We start from the raw sequence: 13,957 nt of genomic DNA, 5'->3' as shown, positions 1-13,957 counted from the left end.
CAAACCCAGGCCCCCTGCATTGGGAGCACGGAGTCTTAACCACTGGACCACCAGGGAAGTCCCTATACACAAATTTTGAAAGGTCATGATTCGCACTTCTGGGTGCTTTACAGTTTATAAAGGAAGGGCCTAGTTTGGGGCATTCCCATGTTGGAGCTTCCTCAGCTTTCAACAGTCAACCTAAGGCTCCGCACAGGTGCAGGTGTGGCAAGCATAGACTGTAATGGGTGAGGTCTCCTAGAGGTGGGGTGCAGACTGGGTAGAGGGTATTAGCTCAAGGCATGAGCAACATCTCATGAATTAGGAAGGAGGAGCATGAGGGCTAAAGATACGATCACAAGTGATGGCTGGATGCTTAAAAGAAGTCAGATATGTAGCAGGGATCTGGAGTGTCAACACACAGAAGTGAAAACACTGCTGCGCGGAGAGTGGGAGAAGGGTCGGTTAGGTTACAAGCAACGGAATCAACTGACTAACACAAACTAAGAAGGAATTCATCGGAAAATTGTGAGGGGCACCTCAGGGTGTCTAAGGAAAGGCCAAAGAACACTCTGAGAAAACAACAGGAACCCAAAGTCCTGTGGGGATCCACGTGGCAGGAATGATTTATTGGACAGTCCCTTTCGGCTTCGTTTTGATACTCAAATGAAAGAAAAAAGGGTTGATTGTCCTTCCTTGTCCTTCCTTTGTCCTGGGAGAGGAGGACCCGCCAAGATCATGTCGAGGGGGAGAGGGGTCATTCTGCAAAGCAGGAACTGCATTGTATTGTATTTGGTAAGGATACTGTAAACGCCCACCAGCTAGGGTCACCAGTTTGCTCTGGTTTGCTAAGACTTTTCCCGTTTTGGCACAGTCCCTGAGTCCCAGGCAAGCTGGGAGGGCTGGTCTCCCTACAACCGGTGATGGGCCAGAGCTGGCCAGTTAAAACTCCCTGAGGGCAAGGCCCACAGACTTTTAATAATAGGGGTGGCAAATAGTCCACTGTAAGATGTTTGCTGTGCTGAACTGGACTGTAATGCCCCCTCTGGTTGCTCCAGACCTTCAGCGTGGTTACTTTTACACTCAGCTTTGCCAGGAAGGCTAGGATATGCTCCCAGTGAATCAAACTAAACTAAGTGTGAACTAAATCCACTGAGCTAAATCTCAAAGGGGCTCAGTGTCTTATCAGAAGTCATACAGAGAGTAAGTGGCAGAGCCAGAGTTAGGCCTAAAGTCTGTCTGATTCAGTACTTATGCTGTTCCCCACCCTTGCCCTGCTCTGGGCTGCCCCAATCTGCCAGGGCCCTGAGACCCCAAAGGTCTGTGGGTGGGATGGGGGTTGGCTCACAGGTAGCTTCAGGACAGCTCTGCAGGCCCATCTCATAAAGGTTGAAGCGTAAGAGGTGGGGTGAGATGAGGTGAGATGGGTTGGATGTGTGGTGGAGTAGACACCCCTGGCCTGTGCATCCTGAGAGAAGGCTTGAGTCAGGGTGAGTGAGTCAAAGGATGGGTCCTCAGAGGCTGCTCAGAACGAGGAGAATGTGTGTGTTGTGTATGTGGTGTGTGTGTGTGTGTGTGTGTGTGAGAGAGAGAGAGAGAAGTTTAGTTTGTTAAGCCCTGCTGGACCCAGCCTGGAATAATCTACCCCAGGGCAGGAGTGCTTATATAACAGGTAGAGAGAAGGGTTTGCAGAAACCAAACACACCCACGTCTCAGTTATGCTGACCCCAATCCATGACCCCACGTCTAGGAGGGCAGGACAGATGCTAGGGCATGCGGGACCCCAGGCTCTACCTGCAGTCTCCCCTGCCGGGCCCCACCCCCAGAAAGGGATCCCTGGCCGGGGTTGGGCCAGGCCCCATGAGTCTCCTTCCTTGAGATCTCTCGCCTCCGTTTCTCTTCCCCCCGACCCAGGCCTCCAGAGCCCCACACACTGTGACGCTCGCCTGCCTCTCTCACCTCCACACTGTCCTCCTCACCCCCTTTCTCAGCAAGCTCCAGCTGCACCAGCCTTTCATCTGTTCCTCAAGCTATCCAAACTCATTCTCACTTTTTGGCCTTTGCACCAGCTGTTTCTTCTGCTTGAAATACTCTTTCCCCATCTTCGCGTGGCTGGTCCTCCTCATTATCCGGATTCAACCTAAATATCACCTCTTCCCAAAGGCCTTTTAGGGCCACCCGATCTAAAGGTGCTCCCTATTCATTTGCACACCACTCTGTTAATGTATTACAGCCTGTTGTTTTCTTGTTTGTTTATATCTGTCTCTCCCTGACTTGGTTTACAAGACATTTCCTGATCTAGCCTGCCTTCCTGTGGACTCCATCCTTCACCCTGGGAGCTACTGCAGAACCACAGGGGCCCCTGCTCTTTCTCTGAGTTCCCAGTCTCTGCGTGTGCTGTCTTTTCTACCTGGAGTCCAGCACTTCACCCCCTCCTGGCTATCTGACACAGACATATTTCCTGACCCCTAAGTCTAGTTAATTCCTTTTCCCTAAATCAGCCCATCAGCGTTCTCTGCACCCCACAATTCAGGTGAAGCCATCAGGCAGGGAGGGCAAAGAGGAGTCTGCCTTGTTCACTGCTGTACACAGGCCCAGCACAGGACCTGGCGCTTAGTAGGATGAATGAACGAACGAAGGTCGGCTGCATGGACAGCACTGGAAGAACTTAGCTACTGCTGCTGGAAGCTGTCACGCTGAGAGTTTCCAGGGAGACAGCTTCCATCCTGAGTTTGCCTGAACTAAATCGAGAGCTGGGTCCAGAGAGAGCTCGAAGTAAACAGAGACCAACGATGCTGGCTATAATTGAGCTCATCCGTCTCTAGTTGGGCTAAGAGAAGGAGTAAGAGTGTTTCAGGAAGAGGAAAGGCCCAGAGGCAGTGAGCAGGGAGCTGCCAGGGAAACCACAAGTCATTCTCCCTGGATTGTGCAGGACTGAGGGGGAGGTGAAAAATGAAGCCAAACCACAAAGGGCTGTGTAAAGCCTTGCCGAGGTGGTGAACTTGATCTTAAAGTTGGTGGGAAATCACTAAAGAGTCTGGAGTAGGGAGTGAAGGAATCAGATCTGCATCTAAACAGAGAAACCATTGCAGCTACAGGACGTGTCTTGGGATGGAGAGCTCCAACCCCGACCTAAATCCTTGAGTTCTCTCCCAGGTTACCCCACACTGTACTTCTAGCTCTCGCTCTTAATGGAATCCCTAAATGGGTATAGGATGCAGGGCTTCAGAAGACATCTCCCTCCTTAACACCTGAGCGGCTCCCCAAAAGAGACAGCCACATCCAAATCCCTGGAACATGTGAATGTGACCTTATTTGGAAAAAGGGTCTTTGTAGATGTAATTAAGTCAAGGATCTTGAGATGAGATCAGCCTGGATTATCTAGATGGGCCCTAAATCCAATGATAAATGTCCTTAGATGAGGCAAAAGAGGAGAAGACACAGACAGAAGGGGAAGAGGCCACGTGACCATCGAGGCAAAAACTGGAGTGATGCCACCACAGGCCTAGGAAGCCAAGACATGCCAACAGCCACCAGAATCTGGAAGAAGCGAAGAATGATTGTCCCCTAGAACCGCCAGAAGAAAGCCCTGCTGTCACCTTGATTTCAGACTTATGACTTCCAGCACCGTGAGAGAATAAATTTCTGTTGTCTTAAGCCAGCTAGCTTGTGGTAATTTGTTACAGCAGCCACAGGAAACTAATACATCCCCATGCTGTAACTAGGAAGATTCAGCCTCAGGACCCTTCACCATCAGTGGACCCTTATGAACCAGAACCTTCCTTTCTGTTTAGAAGGTGTGACTGTAACAGAGGCAAGAAGCCAGGCTAGACCATCAGTGGATCCTTCTTCTTTGTACCGCTTGGCGTTGAAAGGACACCTTTGCCCACACCTAGAAAGCATATCACCAGAATGAAGCATTGGACAAATCAATGGAGCTGGGTCTTTGGCCAAGGTCCAAGGACTCTGAGAGTGAAGCTAGAATGCTGCCAGGGCTGTGTGGGGACTAATGGTTTGGGAAGAGCAGGGAGGGCGGTGAGTTGTTCTATGGTGGTGGGCACAGATATGGCAGGGAGGATTGTTGTTCAAACAGGATTCCTAACTCCAGTTTCCCAAAGGGGACTGTGGTGCTCTGGAACATTCAGCTTGGCTTTTAGGGTGGGCTTACTAGGGCTGACATACTGTGAGACTTCATTCACCAAGAGTTCCTTAAAGTACCCACTGTATGCTGGCTTTGTTCTGCACTCTACCCATCTAGGTATCTCCCAGAGCACAGTCAATGTCTACATTTCCAGACAGTGAGAAGCCAGCCCACCCCTGAAAGCATCAGTACTTGACCTTCAGGTTTGCACTACGTGTCTCTTCCCTGGGGAAGCCTTACGTATATCTGTGGATGAGTCAGTTTCCTCTGTTAGACTGAGGCTTCTCTTTTGGAGGCCTGATCAACATTGTACTGTACTGATATAACTATCTTCATGAAAGAACAGTCCACGCCTTTCTCCTGACTAGCTGTGAGCACCGCAGTAACCAGCCTGGTCCCTGGCTCACTGTAGGTGTCCAATAAGTAGTTGAAGAACTAACCAGATCAATTCTCAGGCCCATCTGAGTTTTCAAAAGGAGAACGATTTCACCTGGTAGTTTCAAACCCTCTGAGAGCACCAACAGCTAGGGGCCCAGGCTTAATCTCAAGAGAAGGAAATAGGATCAAAGGTGAAAGGCCCGGGGAATAAATAAAGCTGCATGTGGGAGGTAGAGAAGATATCACCTCCAAACCCAGGGTTGTCAGAGGCCAAAATTTCACAACCCTCCCTCCGTGAGGAGGGATCCTTGTGCCAACTGGTTTAAGTCTTGGCCAAGATGGCATCCCATACTTCCTTTTTTATAACCCCGTCTCTCCTCCCAAAAACCTCCCCCTCCTGAACATTAATTTCACGTTGTGAATAGCATTTGGAGGGACTGGACTCTAACAACATCCAGAGTCTCATCAAAGTACAAAAGGACACGTGACTCATCACAAGTTCTCCCCAAAGGGTCTTTGGCTTACGTTTTAACAAAAGAGTGACATGGTAAATCGGGACTGTAGACTGGTTGCCACCAGACCTCCTCTGTAAAATAGGGAAATAACGGTGCTCACCACGGATGGGAGAAAAGTTGCGAATGAGGGCGAGCAATCAGTGCAGTGCCTGGCCGCAGTCGCAGGACCAGCAGCAGCAGGGACCACAGTTGTTCTTCTAACCTGTGGTGTGATGAGTCAGAAGGTCTCTTTGAATCGGGTGAGGGTGGGGCAGAGGAGGGGAGGAAGGAAAGTATCAAGAAAGAAAGGCACCCATTTAGTAGAGTACAGAAGGAGCTGGCCAGTGAAGAAGGGTCTCAAGTCCCCTCGGCCTCCTTGTTCTGGGTCCTACCTCTCGCCTCTTGTCTGAAGCTCCATCAGGTAGACCCTGTTCCATTATGCGTGCCTCTTTCTTTTTATAAACACCTGCTCTAATGGACTAGCCTTATAGATTTGTTTATACTAACATGTAAATGACTGTTGGGGCTTTGCTCATTTGCATAAGGGGAAGGGCTTTCAGTTGAAATGAACACCGTCGAGTGAGTGGGGGAGGCAGAGGGCCTTCTCAATGATTCAGAAAGCACAATGCCTATTCCACCTGGAAAACCAGCAGGCATTCTACAGTCTGGCTGTGCCGGGGGGCCAGGCCATTTTGGTTTTGGTTAAACTGGCTGAGCAAATTCTGAACCCTCCCTCCTCTTCCTGGAAGTAGGAAAGTAGGCAGGACCATGGTGGGGGGAGAGGCGGACAAGGGATGCTAGACAGAACAGAGGTACACAGAGCAGGAAGGGATGACTCCCTCCAAATGTGCTTCTCGGGGAAAGCAGCACTGCCAGGGGGAGAGCAGAACTCTAAAAAGCATGACTTTCAAGGTAATGACAAGTAAGGGGTTCTAGCCTTCCAGCTCTTTGGGGTACCCTCAGACCCCTTCCATGGGCCCTCCCGCCCCACGAGACATTGCAGGTCATGGCTGGCATTTTCAAGAGAAGCCCATATCATGGGAAGATGCAGTAACCCACAGTCAACCTGGATACTGCCTGGGCCTCCCCATCTGCCCTGCAGCCTGGTCCCAAAGTTAGGACTGGACCAGATTATGATGGGGAGTCGGGGGTCGGCTGGAGAATTCAGGTTACCAGAGGTGGTCAGCACAGAGATCGTGGAAAGGACTAGTGGAGAATGCCACCTGCCCTCCCCACAGCATGGCCCCATCCAGCATGCTTCAGGACAGTGTGATGCCAGAGTGTGAAGGGCCTGGCCTCCAGCAGCTCCTAGGAAAGGGGCTCCAAAACAGAAGAAACAGAGATGGGTCAGAGCCAGTCCTGGAACACAAACACCGGTATATTTTGTGTGCATGAACGTGAAAAGAAAGAGACAAAGAGACCGATGGAGACAGAGCAGGCAGTGGGTGCACAAACCAGGCATGTATCCTTCCGAAGAGGTGTCATAGCTGGGAGACAGTCCCACCCGCCTCAAAGCCCCTTTTGTAGAGCAGGGACCTGCCGCTCCTCCAGGCCTGGGGTGGCCTCAGAGTGGAAGGTGCTTTCCCTGCCTTAGCCGTAAGCCCTCCAGGCCTGAGCCTCCCAATTTTCTGCATCCCCTGTGGTGGTGTCTGCATAGCCCAGAGCTCTATAAATACAGGTTCTCCTAACTGACCCACTCAGTGGCTGCCTCCCCAGGAGACCCATGCAGAAAGTGAGGGACCAGGACAAAAGGACTTCATGGGCACTCCCTAGGTATTATTGCTGTGAATAAGCATAGACCATTGTGACTCACTGGCATGGTGGGGGGGGGGGGGACACGGCACAAGGGACAGGATGCCTAGCAGATGTCAGAAGCGATTCAACCATGCAGGGCAGCACATGGCGATCTGTGACTCAGAGATGCTGCCATGTCCTGTGGAGAGAGGCCCAGGACACCAGAGGTTCATAAAAAGTGAGCAGATTCTCTGCTTTGCAGGGCTGGGATTACTCCAAACTTTGAGTCCTTGGGCACTATGGGATTGGGGCCCTGAAGACACACGGATCCTGTGGTCAAGCTCCAGGTCATCACCTCCCTTTGCTAGGGGCTCTGTCCCCTACGAGGGAGAATAGGAGCCTCAGGGCACCTGGATGAAGCAGAAGTACAGTGCTCTGCACGTTGCCAGGCAGGCAGGTTTACTCGGGGACCTCTCGCACTTGGGAGTTTTTGTAGGGCCCAGAGAGATAGTGCCAGGGAATAGACAGGGCAACCTCTGGAGCGGCCAGACCCAGTGGGCCACCCAAGGGCTTGCCCTGGCAGAGAATCATGGAGGCCTTGGGCTGGGAGACATCAACAAGCTGACCACCAGATTCTGTCGTGGAGGGGAGAGCAAAGGTGAGTAGTGTGGTCTAAGGGGCTTAGAGGGGTAGTGGGGTCCAGGAGACCGAGATAATGTGGATCAAGGGGAAAAGACCGAGGAAACAATTACTGACAGAACCGGGAACCAGACACTATTCTTCCTCTGGAATCCCCTCCACCTGTAGATGGAAAGCAATTGACCCCCACTGGAAGGCTGAACCCCTAGAAGCCCCAAAGCCCTGGAATTGGGGCCACAGTAAAATCAAAGGTAGGGTTAACCCCTGCAGAATGTAGGTTGTGCCTAGACTGGAGGAGCCTGCCCAGGACGTAGAGGCTGGGATCGCCCTTCAAACTGTCCTGGACAGGGTCACTGCAGAACACAACCCTGCCAAAGGCAGAGTCTCCCAGCCTTTCTCCCAATCCAGGACACCACCCCTGCCCACCCCCGCCCCCCGCATCCCCACCCTGGCCTGTGCCCTAGCTGGTGCTGTCTGCACAGTCTAGGTGGAGCAGTACAGCAAGAAGAGGAGATTCTCTCCACAGGTGGTATTATCACTTTTAATGTTCTATAAAAAGGGAAAGGCTGATTTCTACCTAAGAGTCATAGTGTGGTCAAGAAGAGACCATGTACCGTGGGAAAGGCTGTGTTCTGATGGACCCCTCCACTCAGGGAGGGGGCAGAGCTGGAAGTGGGCTGGAGTTAGGATTTCACCTGTCTACTGCCAGCAATGGACCTGTCACTGAGGAAGGCGGGGCAACCGAGATGACAATGCCCATGAGCACGGCAGGGTTAATACTGTTTAAGGAGCAAGCTCAGTGGGTCAGCCTTTCTGGGAGGGCTGAGGACGGGGTAGCCCTGAGGAGGTTTTGCTGCAGGGCTGGGGCTATGGCAGAACCAGTACTGACCCATTCCCACTAAGGATGCTTCGAAGACCCTCCCAAAGCTGAAAGGCTCTCTCTTTCTCCCTCCCTCAGTCTCCATGACTCTCCACCACTGCATACATGCTCCTCTACCACCTAGAAAGCTAGACTGCCCCGGCTGGTTTGAAAATAAACCAGTCAGGTACGTTTACTGCCCAACTTCCCCCCTTCACACTGATTTGTCTCTAGGTCCCCACTGTGGATCCATGGGGCCCATGATGGCCTGACTCTGCGTTGGGGGTATCATTCGTTTTTAGCCACTGCAAGGAGGTGAGCACCAGGGGCCCTGCCACAATCCCCCAGACTGGGGCAGGTGGGGAGGCATAAGGGGGGACTTCTCAGGAATCGGGCCATTGACAATAGTGGAGGGAAGGCTGCAAGAGGGTGGGAGGGGTCTGCTCAGGGCTCTATCTCTGGCAGCTGCTGTGTTGCCTAGGGAGTTGTGGGTGGGGCAGGTGGGGTGCTTACATGGATAAAGGGGCTGCTAGTGGTAAAGGCTTTGAAAATAAGAGAAAAGGGGGAAATGCTGCCGAACACACAGGGATTGAAACCTCCAAAAGCCCAAGGTTGGTGGGAATCCAGCACCAGGGGGGGAGCCCCCGAAGGCCAAGGGATCAGCGTGGGACCCTGGGGGAGGGGAAAGGAGCCAAGGGAAGACCTCCCAGCCCTTGCAGACCAGCACTCCTGCCCAGCAGCCTCCTGGCTGCCCAGTCTCTTCTTAGGCTGCAGCTCAGCAGGCCCCTGGGGGAGGTATTGGTTGCAAGCAAGCACCTGAATATTGCCTAATGGAACCAGCTGAAGCCCAACTAAACCAGGTGAGAGGGAGGCAGGTGGCCCCCGCAACAGCCCAAAGCCTCCTCAGGCTTTGCCTCCCACCTTCTGCTCCACTCTGTGTCCCTTAGTCAGGACAGGGCCTGCTGCTTCCAAAGTCACCCATGTAGTCCCGTCCCTGTGTAGCCACAGGCCTCCCACCCCTGAGCTGGGCTGAGATCCACAGACCCTACCCGAAGTGCCCCTGCCGCCTCCACACCCCGCCCCCAACGCCTGACCACGCCCCCAACGCCCGCCCACGGTGGCGGGGGGTGGGGCACGGGGGCTCCGTGTGCCCTACGGGGCAGGGCTTGTGCTGTACAGAGGGGGCAACCCTACCAGCTTGGTACCCTTGTCCACAGGATCCATGAGAGCCTCCCAGCCCACCCCCCTCCCCCAGCTCAGTCAGTCTTGACGTGGCCGTTGGCCAGGGCCAGGGGGCCGCTGGGCTCCCCGGGCTCGGCGTTCTTGTCAAAGCGGAGGCGGAGGGTGTTGCGGATGATGAACTGCTCCATGATGAGGGCCCCGCAGAACCAGGGCACGGCGTACTCCAGGGTGATGAGGCCCATGAAGTCAAAGTCGAACTGGGAGTAGTCCCAGGGGCAGGCGTTGAACTGGCGCAGGATGAAGCCGGTGGTGAACTCCCACAGGTAGGTCCAGAGCGTGTAGATGAGGCAGCGCACCAGCAGCGGGCAGCGGCCGCGCAGGCGCAGGTACATGCGCTCCACGATGAGGATGGACGTGCCGTAGATGAAGAGCGCCCACACGCTCGTGACCCCCGGGAACTTCCAGTTAAAGTTCACCACGAATTCCCAGGCCGCCGTGAACATCACCTCGCAGAAGTAGCCATGGATGGCGTACAGGTACCAGCGGGACAGCGCCGTCAGGGGCTCGGCGGAAGCCATGGCGCTGACTGGGGCTGGCTGTTAGGGAGGCAAAGGAGGCACAAGTGAGGGAGGAGGCCCACAGACTTGCCCGCCCCAAGTCTCTGGAGTGACCAGGCCGGAGGGGATGTCAAACCTGCCTGTACCTTTCTCTTTTAGTTACTCATCATACTCCTAACCCTATTCCATGTTCATTACTTTATTTCATATTCCTTACCTGAGCCAGGGAGGCATGAGAAATAAAAGGAGGAAAACAAACAGCCCCACTGGCTTCCTCTGAGAAACGCTGCTCAAGTGCTACTTGGAGAGAGGTGTCTACTACCCTCCCTATAATAACTTCTTAGGATGATTGGTAGTCAGTGGAAGAGTACCCCCATTTCCAGGCTACTTGCTAATTTTTCACTAGGCCCATCCACTGGGGTCCCCATCTCTTCCCCCACTTCTTCTCAAACTCAGGTGAGTTCCACATCACTCATGCTTCAAGTGAGCTCTTTCTAAGCAGCCCGTCACATGTGTCTTTTATGTGTGTGTATGTGAACCTATACATAACGTAAAAGTTACCATTTTAACTGTTTTAAAGTATACACTGAAGTGATATTAAGTACATTCTCATTGTTGTGCCGCCATCACCACCATCCATCTCCAAAATGTCTTCATCATCCCAAACTGAAACTCCGAACTCATGAAACACTGTCTATCTCCCCATCCCCTCTCCAGCCCGCGGCAACCACTATTCTACTTTGTCTCTATGAATTTGACAACTCTAGGTATCTCGTTTAAGTGGAGTCATGCAGTATTTGTCCTGTTGTGACCGGCTTATGTCACTGAGCCTAACGTCTGCATGGTTCATCCATGTTGTAGCATGTGTCAGAACTTTCTTCCCTTTTTAAGGCTAAATAATACTCTGTTGTGATCTACCTAGATATATTTTGTGTGTCAATTCATCCATTAATGGGTGTTTCCACCTTTTGGCTATTATGAATAATGCTGCTCTGAACATGGGTGTACAAATATCTGTTCGAGTCCCTGCTTTCAGTTCTTTTGGGTATTTACCCAGAAGTGGAATTGCTGGATCATATGGTAATTCTGTTTTTATTCTCTGAGGAGTGGCCTTGCTGTTTTCTACAGCAGCTGTACCATATTACATTCGCACCAGCAATGCACAAGGGTTCCAATTTCTCCATATCCTTGCCAGCACTTATTTTCTGGTTTCGTGACGATGGCCATTCTAATGGGTGTGAAGTGGTTGCGTATTGTGGTCGCATTTGTTTTTAACTGCTCCATTAAGTGGGGTTTTGGTGTTTAGTTTCGATACTGAGAGGAAACCAGTGGGCTGACAGAGGAGAGAGTCCTCTCCTTTACTTCTCATTCCCTTCCGATCCTCTCTTTTAAACACCACTGGCCTTCAAGGCCCCATCATGCTTCTCCGAAGACTGGCCTGGCCCTCCACCAGCGACTGTGTGGACCACTCATTTGACCCTTTACTCAATGCCACCCCTAGTTCCTATCCAACCAGCCTGTGTACTCCTTGATGGCAGCAGCTGTCTCCCGGTCCTCTGTTCTGTGGCCTTGGTACAGTCCTCCCCTGAGCAGGTGTTCTCTAAATGACACGTCATTTATGTGGAGGGTGGGATGGGAGAGTTCAGGGTTATATCAAGAACGGGCAGGCAGAGCAGGAGAACATGAACCCCAGCGGCCAGTGGACTCCAGGCTGACACCTCTGGCAGTCCTCTCTCCGAGGTGGTAGAAGGGACAGAGGTTAACAAGATGACATTTGCAGTCTGCCCACCTGTCTGGGAATCCCAGCCTTACGTTTCAGCTAAAGCAGACCTAGTCACAATAATGCCTACCCATGCACATTGCTTGCTGGTCTTCCAATCACGTTCATTCACATTTTGTCATTGGTTCTTACTAAATTAAGACTCGTGTGAAGGGCAGGTAGTTTGACTTCCATTTTTTAAGAGAGGTAGTTGAAGCTCAGAGAGAAGTCATTTGCCCCATATCCCAGGGCCACTGAATGGAAGACGTGAGACTAGAATCCGTATCTTTTGATTTCGACTTGAAAACTCATCATACTTCAGCCATCTCCTAGACATGCGTGCCTAATGTCACTCCCCTGCTCAAAAACATTCAATGGTTCCCCATTTGCTAGTGAAACACTGCAGTGTCGTTGGCCTGGCATTCAAGACTCTCCCTGATCTCACTCCAATCTACTTTTTCAGCCTAATTCTCACAGTCCAGCTCTCCGCATCTTACCATCATCCCATCTAATGTGTTTTATGTGCCTTTCTCCTCTTGCCTCCACAAGTACAGGCCCAGCTTACAGGTTACCTTCAGAACAAAATCTTTTTCATCCTCCCAACCACAAATCCTTTCTTCCTCCCCTGAATATCCACAGCATGTACTCTGTCTCCCTTTGGTACAGATGATTTTGTTTCACTGTTGATGACTTTCAGTCCCCAGCCAAACCGCTTTCCTGTGTTCTACACCTATTTACCCCACTCCTTCCCGAACACCTCCACCTAAGTGTCACATAGGCACCTCATATTCCTTTCCCAAATCAAACTCATTATCTTCCCTCCCAATATCTCCTATGACCCCCATTATTTGTTTTCTTTTTCTTTTGGAAATTAGAACACTTTGTGCAATGTTTTGGTCCACTCTTAGCTTCTTTTTTTCTTTTTACATTATGCAATTAAAGGAGCACACAGCACACAACTCAACACAGAGAGTGTGGGAGGACCGGCCAGTGATAGGAGCCCAGGCCTCTGGCCTCAGGCTCGAGCTCCCCTCGCTGCTCCGGCCATGGCACCAAACAGCAGCCCCTCAGGGCCCGGGAGGGTGAAGGGGGAAGGCAGTTCCAGCCCCAGCAGCTTTCCCGTCCCTACTGGTGCCCAACTGTCAGCGTGTCTTGTCCCACACCTGTGGCCGGGAGGGGACCGCTTGTCCTCTGTCCAGCAGAAGGGGTGGTCACCTTCCCTTGCTGCGAAGCGAGTACGGAGGGCCTCCCACCAGAGGTGCCGCCTCAGGCCAGGTCACCCAGGTCCACCTCAGGGATCGTATGACCCCCATCTTTTTTTTTTTTTTTTTTTAATGTTGCCTTCACAAAGGAGGTAAAGCCTGGGCTGTGTTTTGTTTTGTTTTTTAAAGAAGATGTTGGAGGTAGGAGCTTATTAATTAATTTATTTATTTTTGCTGTGTTGGGTCTTCGTTTCTGTGCAAGGGCTTTCTCTAGTTGTGGCAACTGGGGGCCACTCTTCATCGTGGTGCACGGGCCTCTCACTATCGCGTCCTCTCTTGTTGTGGAGCACAGGCTCCAGACGTGCAGGCTCAGTAGTTGTGGCTCACGGGCCTAGTTGCTCCGCAGCATGTGGGATCCTCCCAGACCAGGGCTCGAACCCGTGTCCCCTGCATTAGCAGGCAGATTCTCAACCACTGCACCACCAGGGAAGCCCTGACCCCCATCTTGATTAATGGTACCACCATGCACCCAGTTAGCAGAGAGAGGTCATTCTTGCTTCCTCTGCCACTTCCCCCCTTTAATCTGAACTCCCTGACAGTAAGGACTTTGATTCAGCACTGCATCCCCAGGTGCCTAGAATAGTGCCTCGCACACAGTAAGCATTCAGTTCAAGAGTGAAGACATTCTTGGGACTTCCCTGGTGGTCCAGTGGTTGAGTCAGTCTTACTGTGCAGGGGACACTGGTTCGATCCCTGGTCGGGCAACTAAGCCCATACGCGCAATGAAGAGCCCGTGCACTGCAACGAAAGATGCTGTGCGTGTCACAACTGAGACCTGACGCAGCCAATAAATAAATATATACATTAAAAAAAAAAAGAATGAAGACATTCCTATCACTCAGCAATTGCTACATAACAAATCATCCCCAAACTCAATGGCTTAAATAAACTCTCATTTATTATTACAACTCACGTGCCTATGGGTTGGCAGATCTTGGCTGGCCTCAGTCACAAGGCTGTGAGTCATCTGGGG

The 13,957-nt window shown here is 51.9% G+C and overlaps 1 protein-coding gene across 3 annotated transcripts in view; it reads right to left on the bottom strand.

Moving 5' to 3' along the window:
• Positions 1-6,352: 6,352 nt before the first annotated feature.
• Positions 6,353-13,957, bottom strand: part of TMEM229B (transmembrane protein 229B) — a 40,093-nt gene continuing 32,488 nt past the window's right edge. For 2 of the 3 annotated variants that reach the window (XM_067732797.1, XM_067732798.1), the window contains exon 2: positions 6,353-10,002. In XM_067732797.1, the coding sequence (XP_067588898.1) occupies positions 9,481-9,984 (504 nt within the window). In that variant the 5' untranslated portion in view covers positions 9,985-10,002 and the 3' untranslated portion in view covers positions 6,353-9,480. The remainder of the gene's footprint in view (positions 10,003-13,957) is intronic. The other variant, XM_067732800.1, reaches the window with a different exon arrangement.

This window comes from Pseudorca crassidens, chromosome 1, assembly GCF_039906515.1.
Source record: "Pseudorca crassidens isolate mPseCra1 chromosome 1, mPseCra1.hap1, whole genome shotgun sequence".
In the NCBI taxonomy this organism is placed as follows: Eukaryota; Metazoa; Chordata; class Mammalia; order Artiodactyla; family Delphinidae; genus Pseudorca; species Pseudorca crassidens.
The sequence above is the reverse complement of the archived record's forward strand: the minus strand, read 5'-3'. Positions and strand labels throughout refer to the sequence as shown.